Raw genomic sequence first — 18,726 nt, 5'->3', positions numbered from 1 at the left:
TTTTTCATATCCAAAACATTCTACTCTAATAACTTCACTTTTTCTAGTTGGAATTGAGTCAAATTTGCCATGAATCATATTTTTACACAATGTAACAATATCACGAGATAGCCGGTAAAATTCGAAAATCTCTATTTGTGATTAGTCTAAAATTTTCTTTCATAGCATTGCTTTCTATACTGGTTGGAATTGAGCCAAATTTGATATTTTAGGCAATGTAGCAATTTTAAGAAGTAGCCGGAAAATTTGAAAAAATGTTTTTGAACAGCCCCATTGTACAATTATTTCTCCGATGCTGTAACTGCGATCTAGTCTGTAATGCAATTGGGAAAACCTTTAGTATAATCAAAGGGTATCTGTTCTGTTGTCACTGCACAATGCACATAGTTGCATGCACGCTCTTACAGCATGCTGGCCTGTTGTAAATACCTCTACATAAACATGCATCTATTGATTCTCTATCAACTAGTATCTTGACGTGAATTTGTTGGTTCTCTATCAGCTATTCGTGAACTATCGTCGATGTGTTCATAATAAAAACTGAATGCTTGTATTGGTGATGTATCAGACTGACAAGAGAGATATTCGATTTTAAGTTCTTAGATTAGTAAAGTTATCTTTAGCATCGGTAAATGAGGCCAGGACCTGTCCGTTATCTGCCTAAATAAACACGTGCCAAGACTCTGATAAGGACAAAATGAGCATGTTTCGCAAACAAGGAATTCGATATCACCCAAGCAGGATTGAAAACATGAGTTGAACATGACTTCAATACTGTGACTTGGACTCGACTCGAGTCATAACACCATGACTCGGACTTGACCCTTTAAACGGTGACTTGGACTCGGACTCGAGTCTGTGATGAATTGAAAATGACTCGACTCGAGTCAAAACCACAAAAGTATGATTGACTCGTGACTCGGAACCATGTGACTTGGTTACAACCCTGCCAGCCCTACTCATAACGAAATGATGCCAATGTTTCTACGATAGAAGTCGATGAATTTCCACTTTATGCCCAGACAATGCCTTACGTAGAGAGACAATTTCCGTACGCAAATTTACGATTACGACTCGTCTCCCCTGTGTAGCTGCTCGATGCCGAAAACCCTTTCACTTCACGCCAGTGACTTACTATACTCGAGTAAGCAGATCAACACCTCAAGATTATCCGTTTGCATACAAGTTCCGATTTTGAAACATAACGTAGAATTATTATATTAGAAAAAAACATTGCAAATAATTCAGAACATTATCGAAACAAAATAGGCGCCTTCACGCTCATGCAAAGTATAAAACTGGCGGTGACCTGCTCATAGCATAATAGCACACTAAATGGAAGACTGCGCAAATCAAGACCCATCCATACCGCGACCCTGTATCATGTATTGTAACCTAGCGCAAAGGCGTGTTACGCAGTAAGGCTGCGCCAGACATGACGACCACACTCCTTGTTTCATCCATTCCTGCTCAGTCAGCCACGCAACCGGAGTTTCCGATAACTCTAACTCTAACAGCCAGTGGACTCGGTAGCGTGTATCACAGTTTTGAAGAAGAGCACATAGTCAGCTGGGCCGAAGCACCTTCGGCAACAGCGCAACATATTGTGAGAAGTGTGATACTGCTACTACCACATGAATCCCAGAACGTGGCACATAACTGCCCCCTATCACCAGACTATCAAAGCACTTTGTCAGTAACCCGTTCCTATGCTTTCAATATAGTCCTTATCGAATCGTATATGTCTCCGCTTGCCCTTCTCGACCAACGCTTCGGCCTTGGCAAGTATCTTAGTCCGGCCGCGCGTCTTTTTACGTTCCCTGCTGAACTTGTGCGAACGCGACGCCAGCAGCTTGTCCCAATACTTCTCCTCTTGCACGCCTGCAACAAAATACGAGGTGCTTGTTCGGTCCCAGAACAGACGCCATTGGCACGAGAGTAGCTCTCTGCTATTCTCAAGGAGGTTTTGCCAATTGCGTCAACTCAAGTGGCTATGTTTTTAGGCTAACTCCCAATTAAACTGAACACATTTTTAAAAACAAAACTACATACGTGCTGTATTTTATAAAGTAGAAAGATATTTGGATGTAGGCTGCAGGGTTGTAATGACGCGAGACATATTTTCAAATGTATAAAATAACTCGAATCGAGTCAATTTTGGTATCGACTCGACTTGTACTCGAGTCATTTTGCATGACTCGAACCAAATCATTGACTTGAGACTAGGACGGCCAAGACTGACATACCATTGCAACTACAAAGAACAGTAAAGTCACCACATGATTGGTATTTCGTCTATCAGTCCTGATACTAGGAAAATAGGGTAAGAAACTGTTAAAACTGAGGAAAATTACGATATTATGAATTCGTGCCATTCTATATCACTCGGGTAGAGTTGAAAAAAAGTGGTATAACCGGATTGAACTGAAAACTTAACAGTGAACAGATTGACTTGGACTCGGACTTAAGTCACAGAACTACGACTCAGACTCGACACTTCACTAGCTAATCTGGACTCGGACTTCACTCGGTGGTGAATTGAAAATAACTCGACTTGACTCAAGTCAAAACTATAAAAGTGAGATTGACTTGCGACTTGGTTACAACCCTGTAAGTTAACAATAGCTCCGGTATCACATTAACTGAGCTACACCTATCGGTAGTATAGCTAGTCAATTTCCTATTTTCATGCTAAATGACAAATAGGCGCGATTTAGAAATTTAGGGCTCTATTTCGCCAACTTTTCAGGATTTGCTCCCGGGTACCCCGAAAAAGCGTAAGAATGTTGTCACTGGCCCGCCTCCGCGATACGATGACCCAAAATTCAAACTTATCTTCCCATACTCACCCGTCAGCAGACGAAGCGCCAGAGACTTTTCCTCCAGGATAGCGCGCTGGGCCGATTCCCCGTCGTTAAACCGCACGTAGCCCTCCGCGTCTCCAGCGTTGAGGTCGACGTACGCGACACCCTGCCCGTAACTGTTCAACGCTTCCTTTACTTCTTCGATGCTCGGCAATTTCAAAGTCCCGTCGACATCGGAACATGAAGACTCTGGCCGCGTCGCGATGGGCGATATTTTCGCTATAACGCCCGGCTGAAATCTGGGAGGACCTGACAAATGGACATCCGGACAAAGAGGGTGAGGCAATTTCATAGACGTGTCAAAACCACTTCGAGTAGAAGTAGAAACAAGAGCCGAAAGTACTCGAATAGGTAGCTTCAGAAAGTCTATCTGCTCGATGCGTTTTGCAATTAATCGGTGGCGGCTACAATAAAAATTGCGTGATACATCTTCGCGACTAACGGAAAGTGACCAACGACACTAAAAATAGGTGGAATTTTCAAAAATATATCCATATACTGTAGTACAAGGGCGGCCAACCTACTATTCACGGCCGCATTTCGATTATTATGTAGCCTGCGACCACATTTCAGGGAATAGTCGTCATGAACAAACTGGAAGCCAAAAACCAACGTTGACTATCCATTTTAATTTACGGTTAACTCCGGGATAATCTGTTTATGCATAGCGGGCTTACTACGAGCACTGAAATCGTGTGTGGTCATGGTCATGAATATGGTCAGGTCATGTACGTTATGAATACTTACCGGGACTCGATATGGGACTGATACTTTCAGATCCATGAATGAATTTTGTCACTAACATCAGCGATTTCATATATTACTATCAAATATTTATCCTTCCTCAGCCCGTGCGATCAGATTGAAGGGGTGTTTTTGTAAATTTACGGCAGGTTATAAATGATGTTTCATCTCCGGGTGGGCGTTACCAGTCACTTTGTTGCATCTTGTTATTTCTTGACCTCCCATCAGGAATGTCAACATGTATCGAAAGATACTGGAATCGTCCGAACGTACCAGAAACAAATTTCTATTATGAGGAGCACGGGAATCCAAGTTGGTATTTCTGTATGGCGTGCATCATTTTCCTCTGCTGTTCGCGTCTGTACTATGGGGCTCAGATTGCAAAGGGAGCTGATATATTAAAATCGCAATACGATGTCGCAAGATTTCAAGATTAATAAAAATCTCTCGAACTATTTGGTTGCCCACTAATGCTGTAGTAGTAGTAACGTCGTGAATTTTTCAACTCAAGTGCAAGCAAAAGTTGAAAGTAGTCTCAAATCAAAACCGCTCGAGTAATTAGTGCAAGTAGACAACACCTACTCGAGTAAACCTCTGACTTCAGAGGATATCAGAAAGCGCAAGTTACGTCGAAAGCTTACATTGTAAGCTCACCTCTTTTTAATAAAGGATGTTCTTTCGCCACAAAATTTCCTTCGCCCTTTGCGTCGTGAGTGGCTGACACGCTCGCCTTGCTGTGAAGCACGTCCAAGTGCTTTTTGATGAAAACAGATCCTAAAACAGGACGGCGTAGGTAGAGAGCGATGGTGTTGTTTCGATCAGTGGTTCACAACCGCTGGTCCGCAGACCGGTGCCGAACCACCAAATATGTTATAACTCGACTGAAGTTGTAAGCTTGTCCATTAATTAGAGAAACAAAACACCAGACATTGAAATGATTTAGAAGTTTGGAACGTATTTTTCTGTATGGTGTCATAATAGAGAGTTCATGCGTCACAATGGTGCAGTGCAAGTGTTGTACGAAACTGTTTGAAAGTAGGACGCAACTTGTTTCAGAAAAGTTGTACGTGAAATCTACAGAGACTCTAACAAACTTTGTCAAATTCCGACAGTGTAATTGGCAGTATAATAGATGCTATCGTACGGTCACCATACGTCCTTGTTTAGGAGAATTTTTTGAGCTTTTTGAAAAGGTCCTCTGCGCAGCTTTTACAGCTAAGAAATGGGCATAAATGACGCCAAATAGGAAATTCGTGGTTCGAACGAAAGTGACGACCTTATATTTTAGTTTTTTTTTTAGTCAACCAACGTAAAGTGTGAAAGAACAACTGTAATTCTGGAGTTGAGCCGGAACGTTTACCATTTTTTTGTCGACCAACCACAAAGTCGGGAAAAATTTACCATTTTTTCCGAATTTTACTCCGCAATTCCAAGTCTGGAAATTTTGAAAAAGGCTCCTCCCTCCCCGATTCCAAAAAATGGCAACCCTTTGCTATCGCAAACGGCAAAGTCGCATTTCTTGCATAAGATGCCAGACAATCACAATCAAGTCAGTCGCATTCGATAGGGTTTTGCGAAGCTTGCTTTACAGGAACTTCAACAGAACCGCATATAAATATATAATATCAAAAAGGCAGTATTACTTAAAGTTTTCAATGCTACATTTGAGTTGGATACATATATTGTAATTAAATTTAGGGTCAGCGAGGACGAAAAAAGCCGAGAACCAAAATGTGTAAATGAAATGAGCTCGTAAATCGGGACATCAGCTGAACCATGTTGATGGTGATATAATCTTGATGCCCATTATTCACACAAAATGCATATTGCTGTCAGGTCTACACTCGTTGCAGTACAATTTATTCAAGTTGAAGACTTCTTCTGTTCACCTCATCAAGACTTAACGGAAGAGTAACAAAGATATATGCAGCGATTAAAATGAAAACCTATTTGTTCAAGTATATCGAGACAGTGAAATTTCAAAAAGAACACCAGACGCAGTCGGCTTTACCGGTAACTATGCGGCAGCCGCAACAAAAAGGCACGGCAATTAAATGATAGAATACAGGGGAAAATGTTGGAAAAACATAACATTACTGAAATAATTCAAGGCTGTGAAGGAACTCCTAAACACATTTTGGTTTGTTGGCAAAGGATCAAAATCGTGAGACTTTTAGGCAACCTCACTACCCCGGCACCGCTGAACGGCAGGCCATGTCGGTATTACCTGCATCATTGTTCTCTTGGATAGTCATTTTCAATTTGCTCATATTCTGCTTCTGCAGCTTCTTATACTCTCTTTTCAACTCCAGCCACTCTACCTAAAACCGAAGGTTTGGTTATCAAGCGCGAGCGCGTACTAATGAATAAGTAATGAGCGTGAGTTTGACTCAACGCCAATTTAGCAAATCACTTACACAAGGGATTCAAAGATTTTCATCCGGCCTGTGAGATGGTTTCGAGTAAATGAAAAATCGTATTATTTAGTTGAGATTTAAAATCGTATTATTTAGTTGAGATTTTAAATATGTTAATAAGAAATAACTCAACGTAAATGTTTGAAATGTTAAAGTTCAAATGCTACATTATAAATATCTGACTTCATTATGCCAGTGTCGCCTTTTCACTCTATTCAACATTAGCAACACGTCCGCGACATTAACACCTAGTTTCGAGAAACTAAAAAAGTGCAAATGTAGTACATACATAGTTTTCAGAAAAAATGGATGATAATGAATAATGCAAATATCCGTGTTATATACCACTACTCTACAACTTCACCGGTTAATGAAACATTGTGGTTACGAAATAAAGTGTTATTCCATTTGCATACTGGCGTTACCAGACTCACACTGTTGCACAATACTGCGGTAATCACAAACAACACACATTAACGATAGTCACGTCACACCTTCGGCATCGCGTTCAATTTGAGAGGGGTTCGTCCGGCGTTCATTCGTTTTCTTTCCTTGGAAATCTTGGATCTCCGTTTGGGCTTTTCAAAACGGACGACAGGCTTTGCGATTACCGATTGTAGGCTTGGCTTTTTCGGAGGGCATTCGGGCAATGAGAATCTGGAGTCGTCCTGAAAAATTGACAAAACAAAACCTCAAGAGACGAGGTGGCTTTGATTCATATTTGGTAAATAAAGATGGAAGCATTCATAAATCATTGCAACTATCATTCATATCATTCCGGCTATGGGTATCGAAATGCAAGACAAACTCACTAATTCAAGATGAGAGAACGTTCCCCGCTACGTCGGACAGGAAAGCAAGTAAAATATACATTTCCAAAGATACCACCTACTTACAATGTCATTAGTCATATAGCGTTAACCTTGTAAGTAGCCACCTCCAATTAACTGCGTCTCTTGACCAATTATACTTTCTAAAAGTACCTTTCATACCTTTATTTTCCTCTTCTACTTGTAATTGAGTAAAAATTAACTTCTATTTAATTCCACTTGAGTAGTAAGTCTGATCACCTCTGGATATGTCATGAAAAAGCGAGACAAATTAATAGATACTCTGGATACTAGTTCATCTCTGTCTACCTAGCGACCGCGTTTGCTGCGGATATTATTATAATGGATTTTATATTATTATATACGGATTTTATAGATCGTAGGCATTGATTCGTATGCGCAAGAGTAAAGGCAACCCACCTGATAAGTTGTATGTCTCGCTTGTGATATTAATGCGTTGATGGCAGAGGTAGTTAGAGACGAATGCATTCCGGAATTACATGAGTCGTTGTCCTGTACCTCTACATAGAATAAATATACAAAGAGGGTTAACATACATACTGTATCAATAAGTTATGTCCCGATTTATAAGATCAGTGTAATATTAAAGTGTATTGTCCTCATTAGTTCCTACAGCTTGGCTACAATTAAGCATGTACAAATCAACTGAGGCATCTCCATCATCTTCAACGGAAGAGTGTGCTTACCAAGTTTAGTTCTTCATACGATATCAGGAATTCCTCACCGGGGTTCCCTGAGATAGTCTCATTTTGCGAACAGTCAAAAAACACACGATTCGTACAGTCAAGGTCTCACTGATTGCAGAAAATATACCATTTATAATATCTTTTTGTTATGTTGGAAAATCATGTTTTAATGGGTTTGTTTTTTAACGACACAGTGCAATTAACACACCAGTATTCTACAACAATGTATTTGATGTGTAATATGGTTTTTGTGACTAGACAAAAATTTGGGGCATGCGGGCACATTAACGCAAGGGTCCCCCAGATTAGTAAAGGTTAAGATCTACTAGTTCCCATAGTGCCCAATCAGCTGTGATCCAGACTCGCAAGAACCCAATTTTCAAATATCATGCTCGTATAGTGCGTACCTTTCAATCTCTTCATCCGCGACTCGTCTCCTCCATAAAGAGACGACTCGCTGAAACTCCTCCTCCGTTTCGAAGTATTCCCCGTTGAGCTCGAAATTCTGTCGGACTCCGTGTTTCGAGACTCATGCGGAGATTTATAATCAGAACATTCGGCAACGTCTCCGTTACAGGCGTGATACCGAGGAGAATCCTTTTCAAGGCTAGGCAGACGATTGTTTGAGAACATAACTGATTTCTTTTTGGAAGGCGTCTGCACTCGTGGAGATTCGTCGTGCAGCGTCAGTTCTTCGTTTTTTGACCTTTTCGCATCTTTCGGCACCGGGCAGTCTGGAAGTGAAGGCCGAATTGCTAACCCCGGTATAGTCAAAGGTGGTTCCTGCCAGAAATTCTATCACTGCAGCTTCCAGGGTCGCACAAGTCGTAAAGGAGAGTTTCCAAGGGAGACGTGACTCGATTTTTGCACCTTATTACAACCAAATACTTCAGGAATAAACTAGCACGTGACTAGGATTGAAAATCCGAGTACCATAGCGATTCGATTTTAAATTGACTGCTCAAGTATCACTTGCATTATGATGCCACCAGAGTATGGATAATATGTGTCAAGTTCAAATAAATACATTTTATGCGACCAAAAAGAAAACACTGCTAGTTCCATACCACATGATGGCATTAATTTGCCATTTTTTCAGGCCTAGCCAAGATTATTACGAACCTTGTGCATCTTTCTCGTTCGCGTCACCGATTGCGTCCTCGCTGTAAGATTAACAGACAAAAGATCTTAGAACGTCAGCATACCAGGAACAAGCAATAGTAGACCAATGACACGGTATTGCGTGTTTGAAAAACGTAATGCTAGACAAGTCGGCTACGTAGAACCCACCTTCGTTTGCGTTTTCTACTTTCGGTAATTTCGCCTTGGCCCAAAATCTCAGCATCAGCTATGTTTGTGGGACCGTCCAATGGTGAAGGATTCTAAAAATATGAACTTCGGAATTAAATAAAAATACACATTGTTGCCTTTGAGAACAAAATAGGATTCGAATACAATTAAAAAAATTGTAGCGTAATGCCTGGTGCACATTTGCGTACGCGTTAACTCTGAATCTGGAGCTTGACTGCGTGTTGGACATTGGTTTTTATAGCAGAGTGGTTAACAAAGTACAGGTGGATCGTGAGATGTTAACAAAACTAAGATTTGGGTTGCGGCCGAAAATGGTAGATGTAGAAAACATTGTTGGTATGAAGCAACAGGTATGCTACTGGCACTCAGGCTGTATACACTGAAATTCAATGCTGCCAGCATACAATTGCGGCTGCTGAACCTTTTTTTGCCAAGCTACTTTGCAAGGACAGACAGTTGCAACCACAAATTTACTACAATTCTAACGTTACGCGCAACAATTTAAATATTTGAGCGCAAAATTCTGTCAAAATTTACATTTTTTTAATGCAAAATAGTCTGTTTTTAAGTAGAAAAGTAATCGCCCCGCCCCGCTAATGGCACTACACTACGCATAGACAGAATTTTCAAAAATATATTCAGGTACGATGATAAATGGGCTATTTAACCAGTTCCTATGACAATGGATCCAAATACTTATTACTATTTAAAATCTGAATTGTGCAAAGCATGTAGTTTAGCCTAGATAAATTAAAAAGGACTGAAAATAGTCTAAAATCGCAATCGCTTGAGTAAGGAATGGAGGTAGGCAAAACATACTTGAGCACTCTGAATAAGTATAGGTACTTTGTTAGTGACCACCTTCAAAATTGCATGATACGCAAATTTAAGTCCGGGCCAAGTCCTCATAACGGGGCACGAGCCCCCCATCTGGAATTTGGTCCGTCTACGGGTCTACCCACGACTGACTTGGCATCAGAATCATTCACTCAATGACGTTTTCCAGTTTTCAACAGAAGAACTCCCTACTCACATCGGCCGCATTATTCGAAGTCTTCCCTTGTTGACGACGCTTGATTCTTGCAATGTGATGACTCGTACGGCTCGGGAAAAAGTTCCTGGGCGGGTCCTTGAGTATCCTGCAAGCCCTCATGACATCCTCCGGGCTCGAATATTCGATAAACGCGAATCCTTTGACTCGATCTGCACATTAACGTTCCTAATACGTTAATTAAATTGAGCGATGTGTCGGCGCTGAAGGGACTGAAGACGCACAAAAATTCCTTTTTTCAATCTCTGGAATAGTCACCCTGGTCCCTGGTGACACCCATGTAATGCCCAATACTCAGGGTTGTAACCAAGTCACAAGTCGGTCTCACTTTTATAATTTTGACTCGAGTCATTTTCAATTCGCTACCGAGTCAAAGTCATTGAGTTGACTGCTCAGTTTCCAGTTTAAATCTTGCTAAACCCACTTTTTATAACTGTTTGGTGATATCGAATGGTTCGCATTTAAAATATACTAATTTTCCTCACTTGAGCAGTTTCAAGTCACATTTTCAAGTACAAGTACCAATAGACGAAATCCCAATAGGGTGGTTACTTTACTATTCTTTGAAATTACAAGATAATATCGGTCTTGGCCGTCTTAGTCTCGAGTCCAAGTCGAGTCATTTCCGCATTTTGAGAAAATGACTCGAGTCAAGAGTCATCAAAAAATTCGAGTCAGACTCGTGTCGGGTCATGACTAGAGTCATTACAACCCTGCGATTACTTCATTTTGATGGGGTTTCCAGAATCATTTCAAAGGGATTCCCGGATTATATAGGCCTACTCGTTTTCTTCATTTTTGCTCAAGTGTGATTAACAATGTAAGTTTCTCTTCATCATATACCTCGATGTGTGCATGAGACACCGAGACAGTGGCCAGAATCCTGTACACTGGACAAATAGATCCATGAAATGAGGGGACAAAAAGTACATATTTGAATGACACTCACAACATTGCATTTTCACCCAGTCGGAACCAGGGTTCTAATGACTCGACCGAGCTTGAGTCAATTTGTATGTTGACTCGACTTGCGCTCGGGTCTTTGCGCATGACTCGACCAAGAGATATGACTCGAGACTCGGACGGGCGTTTCATTGTAGCTTCGAAGAATAGTAAAGCTACCACATAATCAGTACTCCATATATCAGTATTGGTAGTTGAAAGATGGGGGCAGAAGCTAAGAAGAGTGAGGTAAATTACTATATTATGAATGTGAGACATTGGATATAGCGTAAGCAGAGTCGTAAAAAAGGGGGTTGATCATGGCTTCAACTCGAAGCTAAACTGTGAACACAAGGACTTGGAGTTGGACTCAAGTCTCAACAAGTTATGACTTGGACTCAGCCCTCTGCTCCTCGACATGGACTCTGTGTGGTCGTGTGGAGTCAAAACTATAAAAGCGAGATTAACTTGTGACGCAGAACCTAGTGACTTGGCTACAACCCTGGTTGTAATCCTGGATAATATCCACTATATGGGATTCCAGGTCACGGTTTTTGTCATTACCAATTTGAGATATTTTAAATAGCTCAGATTATTACTGTGGCCTTTTTATATGCGGAAATAACTTAAAAATGTTGAAAATTAAATCTGATCCACTTTCTCAGTAGTGAAGAAATGTAAACATCTTCACCCGATTTCAACTCGTGAGTCGTGGCTAGCCATCAACATTGTGTCTATGATGTCCAAAACTGATCCGTGAAATAATAGGACTTCAGTGCTAATGACATCTTTTTTTTTTGGGGGGGGGGGGGTTAGTGTTGAATAGCACTGATGCATGCTCATTTTGGCTATTGTATGAACGTGATTACCTGATTTTTTGTATCTTGGCAGAGATACATGTCGCACCGTCCCTGTCTTTTGACAGACTTCCTTCAACCAAGCTATAGTACAATCCAAAGGCAAATTTTCCTGTAAGAAAATATACACGCATTCTCTGAAGTCCATTACCTGAAGTGACGGATTTGAAATCTTCTTCACAATAAAAACAAACAAAAAACCAGTCGCTACAAAACATAATAACAACACTCTAATATATGAAAGCAACGAATGATGAATACTCAAAGACCAGTATATCCGTGTGAGCTTAAGATCAGTGCCTGATCCAGGTGGGATCGTCAAACGTTTTGTAATATCACAATTTCTCGTTACAGGGCGTTGTTAAATGTAAATGCGTTCATAAGATCAGTAGGCTAATTATAATATTGCATTGGACATCCTGTTATATGTCATTCCATGTATAATGTCACCTACATTTTCTAATGGCCTATAGCAGTGGTTCCTAAACTTTATTAGCTTGTGCCTTGTGGCACACTATAAAAGTTGAAGAACTCTCGTGGCACACTTGGGCCGAAAAAAGATGCTTTAAAAAAGATTGATGTTTTTTGTAACATGAACACTGAGCAGAACATACACAAACTTAACCCGTATTTTGTAATGCACATCCCTAGTTTTATAAAAGACTTCTGGATATGGCGAACAAACATAATCAACTATGATAACACGTATTTTGTTATTAATTACGAGCAATGTCTCTCGTTTACAGCTTTCAATTTCACTCAAAAATGAATCAAGCCATGTCGATTGTCCACCTAGCCATGAAGATGCAAATTTTTAACACAATATTGATTGCTTTTGCACCCATTATGGAATAGGATTTGCTAGCAGACAACTAAAAATGACCTAATTTCTTTTCAAGAAATAGCCTTTAATTTTCGTAAATCTTCTGTGGAAAGATTGCTTGATTTATTACGATGCCATAACTATTTCATTTGCTCTGCTTATTTATCAGCTGTTGAGGAAGGTGAAAGCGTCTGTAGGTCGCGTACACTACTAGTCTTAAGGCCATATTCAAAATATTCATAAAGTTATATTCCAAAACTCCAAAAATGTCCGCGGCACACCCGAGAATACCGTAATTTTCCAAGTATAGTACGCCCCCATGTATAATACGCACCCCTAAAATAACATGTAAATTCTGGGAAAAGCCTGTACCCATGTATAGTACGCACCCTGCATTTCAGTACATGAATTGAATAGTTCCGATTTCGTATACGATGTCACTTTGTTTTGCGATGTCACTCTTGAACAATCATTACACAACGATCACTAATCATTATACAATTAGCGGGATTGTCGATAGTGATAGTGGATAGCAGCCAAAGCCTGCGAGGCTGGCGGCGCAATAGTTCAGGCTAGCGCCACGACATCTTGAGCACGAGGAGAACTTTTACAGATGCGATTGCTAATCATTATACAATCAACGGTATTGTCTCTAAACGGTAGTAGATAGCAGCCAAAGCCTGCGAGGCCGGCGGCGTGATAGTTTAGGCCAGTGGTTCTTAACCTTTTTTCCTCCAGCGCCCCCTTTCAAAGATTATCGGGCTCCAGCGCCCCCCAACCTCATATTGCAAGGAATGTACCAAAGACAATGAGTAAGAGGGAGGGCCGTAACAGAACTTCGTCAACTCCCCTAAAAACGATTGCCTTGCGCACCCATAGCGTGATAAACCAAACTTCTGAGGGCTTCGCCCCAAGAACCCCGTAGCGTGATTTCGATGGTCAGCAAAGTATGTGTGGCCTAGGCCTGGTCGCTTTAGGTACCAAAATATTCTATAATGCATAAATGAATAGGTGGTAATTAGGTGGTGGTAATTACATATGTGTCGCTATAAACTTTCTATCCTCTCAGCCCACGTAATCAGATTTACCAGTAGTGCTGAGCTGTTGTATTGGAAAATAAACGGCACGTAATTAATAATAAACATATTTGGGCGTGCCTGTAGGTACAATTAATTCGTTACCAGGGCCGTAACACCACTTCGTCAGCCCCCCAAAAAATGTTGGTCTTGAGTCCCCCGTAGGGAGATAAACCAAACTTCCGGGGGGCTCCGCCCCCAGAGTCCCCTTCGGCTATCCGCTATTTGTTGATACTGGTCATCCACATTGGGTGTGCATTTACTGAGTCAGCTATTCTCGCCTAGACGCGCCAAGCGCGAAAAATTTCAATAATTATTGATTGAATTGGTCAATATGATCGGGAAGAGCATATATATTAATATCAATTTTTATCCTTTCTCTGCTCACGTAAACAGATTTACCGGTAGAGCTGAGTGATGTGTGATTGAAATGGTAGGACCCCTCAATAATAATTATACATCTTAGGGCGTATACCCGTTGGCAGGAACGAAACGACACTTCGTCAGGCCCGCCAAAAAAACTTGGGTCTTGGGCTTCCACAGGGTGATAAACCGACCGCCCCCCATCACGTTGTTCGCTTTTGCCACGAAATCAGCTGTACTGTTTAGCGAGACAGTGCGAAGCGCGAAAATTTTCGATAATTCACGATAAAATCGGTCAATAAGATCGGGAATTGCATATGTATTGCTATCAATTTCTTGTCCTCTCTGCTCACGTTACCAGATTTACCGGTAGAGCTGAGTGAGGTGCAATGTTCCATCTAAGCTGCGCACGTGCGCAGTGCTGACACGGTCTCTGCGCACAAAAAATTTACGTTGCGCACAACAAATCCGTAGTTATGACCTTTTTTTAGTCGTTACGCACTGTTGTCCAAGGGTCTGCGCATTGAGTTTGTGAGTGTGCGCAGACTCGTCAAAACGTAGAGGGAACATTGTGAGGTGTCTTGGAAACTGTAGGGCCCGTAAGTAATAATTAAACATAGCCGGGCGGGCGGACCCGTTGATATGACTTCGTAGCATGATGTTATTTCGTGACCTCTTGTCTGCTATATCAAAAAATATAGAATCGCCCAACAGGGATATCGCCCAACGGGGATATCTAGTTCTATATATCCCTGTCGTCCAATCGTACTAAACTAAAAGACCCACACGATTTCAAATTGGTATTTCTTCACTGGCATATTATTTTTCCCTGCCAGATGGAATTCGTCTTCTGAGGTTCAGATTGCCAAGACAAGAACATTCGATGCCAGTCATTTAGGCGCCTATGGATAATTAAACCTATATGTCTTTTGTAGGCTATAAATAACTAAGTTTTCGGTGTTAATTCGCTCTGAATATACTGATTAAGGATATGTCCTACTACCACATCATCTACTGCGAAGCCATTTTTCTCCAGCGCCCCCCATACCGCCCCCCTGAGCCCAGGGCCCCCCATACCGCCCCCTGAGCGTTTCCGCCCCCCTTCAAAATCGCCAGCGCCCCCTGGGGGGCGCTGGTGGCAAGGTTAACAACCACTGGTTTAGGCCAACGAGCCGACATCTTGCACACGATGCCTATTACAGATGCGATTGCGCCTAGGCTAACGGTTACGTCATGCGGAACAGGTCTGTTGGAGATGCGACTGATTACGCAAGCGATTATATCTTGCGCACATGGCCTCTTGTATATGTATAAATTGCATATGCGATTGTTCGGGCCTGTCGTTGAATCGATGAATTTCGCTCGCGTACAAACAGCAAACCAACTCAGCATGAGATCGCGTGCTTGTGAACACGACTCTTGTTAATTGGCAACACGCTTCCCACAATTGGCAGCGCAATACACTCTATAATACGAATTACTACGCGCGATGGCTGAAAGTGATGCGCGATTGGAAACAAACATGAAGATAGGTGTGATTTCAAGTTTTTTATCGAGGGAGATTTTTTTCAAGGCTTGTTGTACTCATGTATAATACGCACCCCCCTATTTTAGGGCAAAAAATCATGAAAATTTTGCGCATTATACATGGAAAATTACGGTATGTGGCGGCACACAGTTTGGGAATCACTGGCCTACAGGCATCATGATAAGCAATGCACACATGACACAGATATACTCACAATATACAGAGTTGAGTTGTCGAGGTTTGCAGGTCTTGAGGTGACAGGATATCTCCGGCGAAGGTGGGTTTTACTTTCATCCAACTGAAAACAACATTTATAGGTTCGTTTAGCACGAAAGGCAGATTATCCCACAAAACAAAGATGATGCCAGGCGATGGTAACATTTTTCATAAAATGTGACACACACACACACACACGACATTACACATTTATGCAATGGTTTGAAGAAATACCGGCGAAGTCAGGTGTTCCCCGGCTTTTATAAAATCTGTTCGAAAGTGCATATATACTAACCTCCAAAATGATAGAGTTTTCAATCGCTCCGATGACATTTTTTTCATCGACTTTCATTTCTTGAATCAGAGGAAACGAAAGAAAGATTGAAATGGGAACATCTAAAAACAAAGGAAAATAATTAGATAACAAATTTCCAGCTGCAATTGAATACTGTAGCTATTATTTTTATTCACATGTATGGGGTCCTAGTAGAAATTCATTACAGCAAAACAGTGGTTACTGTTCATCAGATTTAATCATAGTACTTGACCAACCATTGCTATCTTTCACGTTTCTGCCTTTGCAATCATTTTAGCACATGGAGTCTACTGTCTTTTTGGCAATTGTAGATGATGAATTGCATTTGTGATTTAAACACATAGTGCTTAAGCATAAGTATTCTTAATTCAAAACAGGAGTTCCCAAATCCGGTTCATAAATACATCAATTATGGTGACTATGGCTTTTTTCATCTTATTAGATTACGTGATGGAATTTGGTCACAAACCATTCATTCCATTTTCTCCAACTTTCTCTCTCATGAATGCATCATGTCGGATGTTCGATTCACTCATATAGAATTCCAGCTGCAAGAATCAAAAAGAATAGATTACGTTAACTCATCACAACCAAGACAAGGGAGACGATCGATCGATATGGTAGCTTACCTGATCTAGAAGCTCTCGATGAAGTTTTTTTGTTCTTCTTCGCTTCAAGGGGTACAACGGAGCTTTGAATACTGCAGATCTCACTTTGGGGCCCATTACTCAATGATTGCATTACCTTCAAACGAATCTGACACACACTAATACCCGTTAGCAACGCCCGATAACGTAGTGTGAAGTTTGGTCACCTAACACAATGCAGCGCTGACTTGCAACTACGAAGGGTAGCAAGCTATCGACCAACACTGTTACTCACTTCACCGTGCGTTACAAATGCTAACCAAACCTCGCTGGATCCAGTTCTTATTTTTAAATCCAATCATCGAAGTTGAAATCCAAATCGCGGCGGTGCATGATTTGTATTTTGGAAGCGATCAATATATTACGACACAATAAAAAACGGGAATAATCGTGATTTGGCTAACCATGTCATAAATTCTCAAATGATTCCAGGATTTTATCTTTATTGGAACATGGATAACTGAATGATTGGAGTAACAGGATTGGATCCGGAGTTGGATATTAGCAGGATTTTGCACCTAAATGAGTAAAAATCACTGAGCTCTATAAACAGCGGTAAAAATAACAGAGTGCGCAGTTTTTTAGGCATCAGGCAGGATGAATTCTAGTTCCGGAAAATGAGAAACCGTTCATCTGTCTCTGATCCCTTTTGCAAAAATTGTAAACTGAAGATTAGAACTAATTTCAGGTAAAGGACGGGTAGTTACAATTCCATCAATCAATCGTCAGATTATATTTTCATCTGCCCAATACAGACACACACACACACAATGCACACAATGGCAATATACAATGCGATGCAATGAACGGATAGTAGGTACCGAACGACCAACCAGTTGGGGTCTCTTGACCAGGCATCCACCTCGACCTGGTGCCCGTCCCCGATGTCACCATAGCCTTAACGAAGGGGAGGGCGAGGCTATGATGTCACTATCGAATGATGTCTCAGCATGGAAATCTGAAACCCATTCAGTTTTCCATGGTCACATGCAGTCTTCTTCAATGTTATTCTTTTTTTGCCGGTATTTTTTTAGAAGCTATATTGCTCTTTGTCTTTCTTTATCAGATCTTTTTCCTGTGCACGTTTGTCGCCGTAAGAACAGGGACACGGGGGACGAGGAACCCAGAATAACCCCCGACAGCGGGAATCGAACCTAGGTCGCCTGTTTGATGGCGCCTACAATCTACCAGCCCTATTTTATCAAATTCCGCATCGGAATTTACCCTTGTATATGCTTTTCAATCAGTAGATTTGCAATCATTTTACTTTTTGTATCTTGAGCAGATGAGCGTATAACGTGAAGAAGAATTAAGTGTGACGAAAATGCTGGAATTATACTCAGCAGCAGCGGGCGTGTTTGAAGCTTACCGTCGAGGGATGGCTTTAACCCACTTTTTTCACTGACTCCCATGCTGGTACAAATCATTCCAAATATAGTACACCTCAGATAAACCAACACATACAGAATACGCACACATTGCATATGCTATATATTGTAATATGTACATGAACTTCAATGACTTCTTTACCTCGGAATCAAAAGCGCACAAGTAAAACACACGCGCGTCCACGTCGTCCAAATATTATATGATAGACCGAAAAGCTCATCGCTCTATCAAATATGCCAGACCTGACATGTGGAACAGTATCCCGCACGTCACCCGGCTGTCGATGAGCATGTCCACATTCAAGTCGAAATACAAACAATTACTGCTAAATGAACACTAGTCCATCCTAAAGATTACCGGACCACGACCTGACCTATCGATCTCGCCTTCCATGACATGCCACCCCATTTTGTCGCTAGCTTTTTCTATACTATCTTCTTTTACTTTTCATTCAGTGTGCACTGTGCATGCCTCCTCTTTACATCGCCTAGGCCAGGGTGGGTGTCTGATTCCATGGACTACTCCAAGTCGCTTCGACACCTTCCTATCCTTTCATTGTATCGCAATTTTGTGGTATATTGAACTCATAAAATTGCTAATAAACCAATGATGATGATGATGAATCCGTATTCCTTCCTACCTGGT

At 41.2% G+C, this 18,726-nt stretch overlaps 2 protein-coding genes across 2 annotated transcripts in view; both read right to left on the bottom strand.

The window, feature by feature from the left end:
* Positions 1 to 8,454, bottom strand: part of LOC145447653 (epidermal retinol dehydrogenase 2-like) — a 118,884-nt gene extending 110,430 nt beyond the window's left edge. The window contains exon 1 of the mRNA XM_080325906.1: positions 8,433 to 8,454. The gene's annotated coding sequence lies outside the window, so the exon portion shown is untranslated. The remainder of the gene's footprint in view (positions 1 to 8,432) is intronic.
* LOC145447644 (la-related protein 7-like) lies at positions 1,168 to 16,958 on the bottom strand. The gene is made up of 15 exons (XM_080325890.1): positions 16,675 to 16,958; positions 16,515 to 16,593; positions 16,025 to 16,125; positions 15,728 to 15,811; positions 11,736 to 11,835; positions 9,907 to 10,076; positions 8,853 to 8,944; positions 8,685 to 8,725; positions 7,970 to 8,296; positions 7,276 to 7,376; positions 6,520 to 6,693; positions 5,836 to 5,929; positions 4,263 to 4,382; positions 2,850 to 3,113; positions 1,168 to 1,881 (listed from the first exon to the last, which is right to left on the bottom strand). The coding sequence occupies exons 1-15, from the start codon at positions 16,768 to 16,770 to the stop codon at positions 1,694 to 1,696; spliced, it is 2,031 nt and encodes a 676-aa protein (XP_080182016.1). The 5' UTR covers positions 16,771 to 16,958; the 3' UTR covers positions 1,168 to 1,693.
* Between the last annotated feature and the right edge of the window lie 1,768 nt (positions 16,959 to 18,726).

The sequence above is a fragment of the Botryllus schlosseri genome, chromosome 10, assembly GCF_051294905.1.
Source record: "Botryllus schlosseri isolate E-star chromosome 10, Bs_hap1, whole genome shotgun sequence".
NCBI classification, from domain to species: Eukaryota; Metazoa; Chordata; class Ascidiacea; order Stolidobranchia; family Styelidae; genus Botryllus; species Botryllus schlosseri.
This window is presented reverse-complemented; position numbering and strand designations above follow the sequence as displayed.

What these genes read in the sequence shown, in the direction of transcription:
- LOC145447644 (XM_080325890.1), bottom strand. Translation starts at nt 16,770, where the DNA reads ATGGGCCCCAAAGTGAGATCTGCAGTATTCAAAGCTCCGTTGTACCCC. An exon ending in ACAACTCAACTCTGTATATT is followed by an intron (nt 11,836 to 15,727) that starts GTGAGTATATCT and finishes ATTTTCTTACAG; the next exon opens with GAAAATTTGCCTTTGGATTG. An exon ending in CTTCGAATAATGCGGCCGAT is followed by an intron (nt 8,945 to 9,906) that starts GTGAGTAGGGAG and finishes TCATATTTTTAG; the next exon opens with AATCCTTCACCATTGGACGG.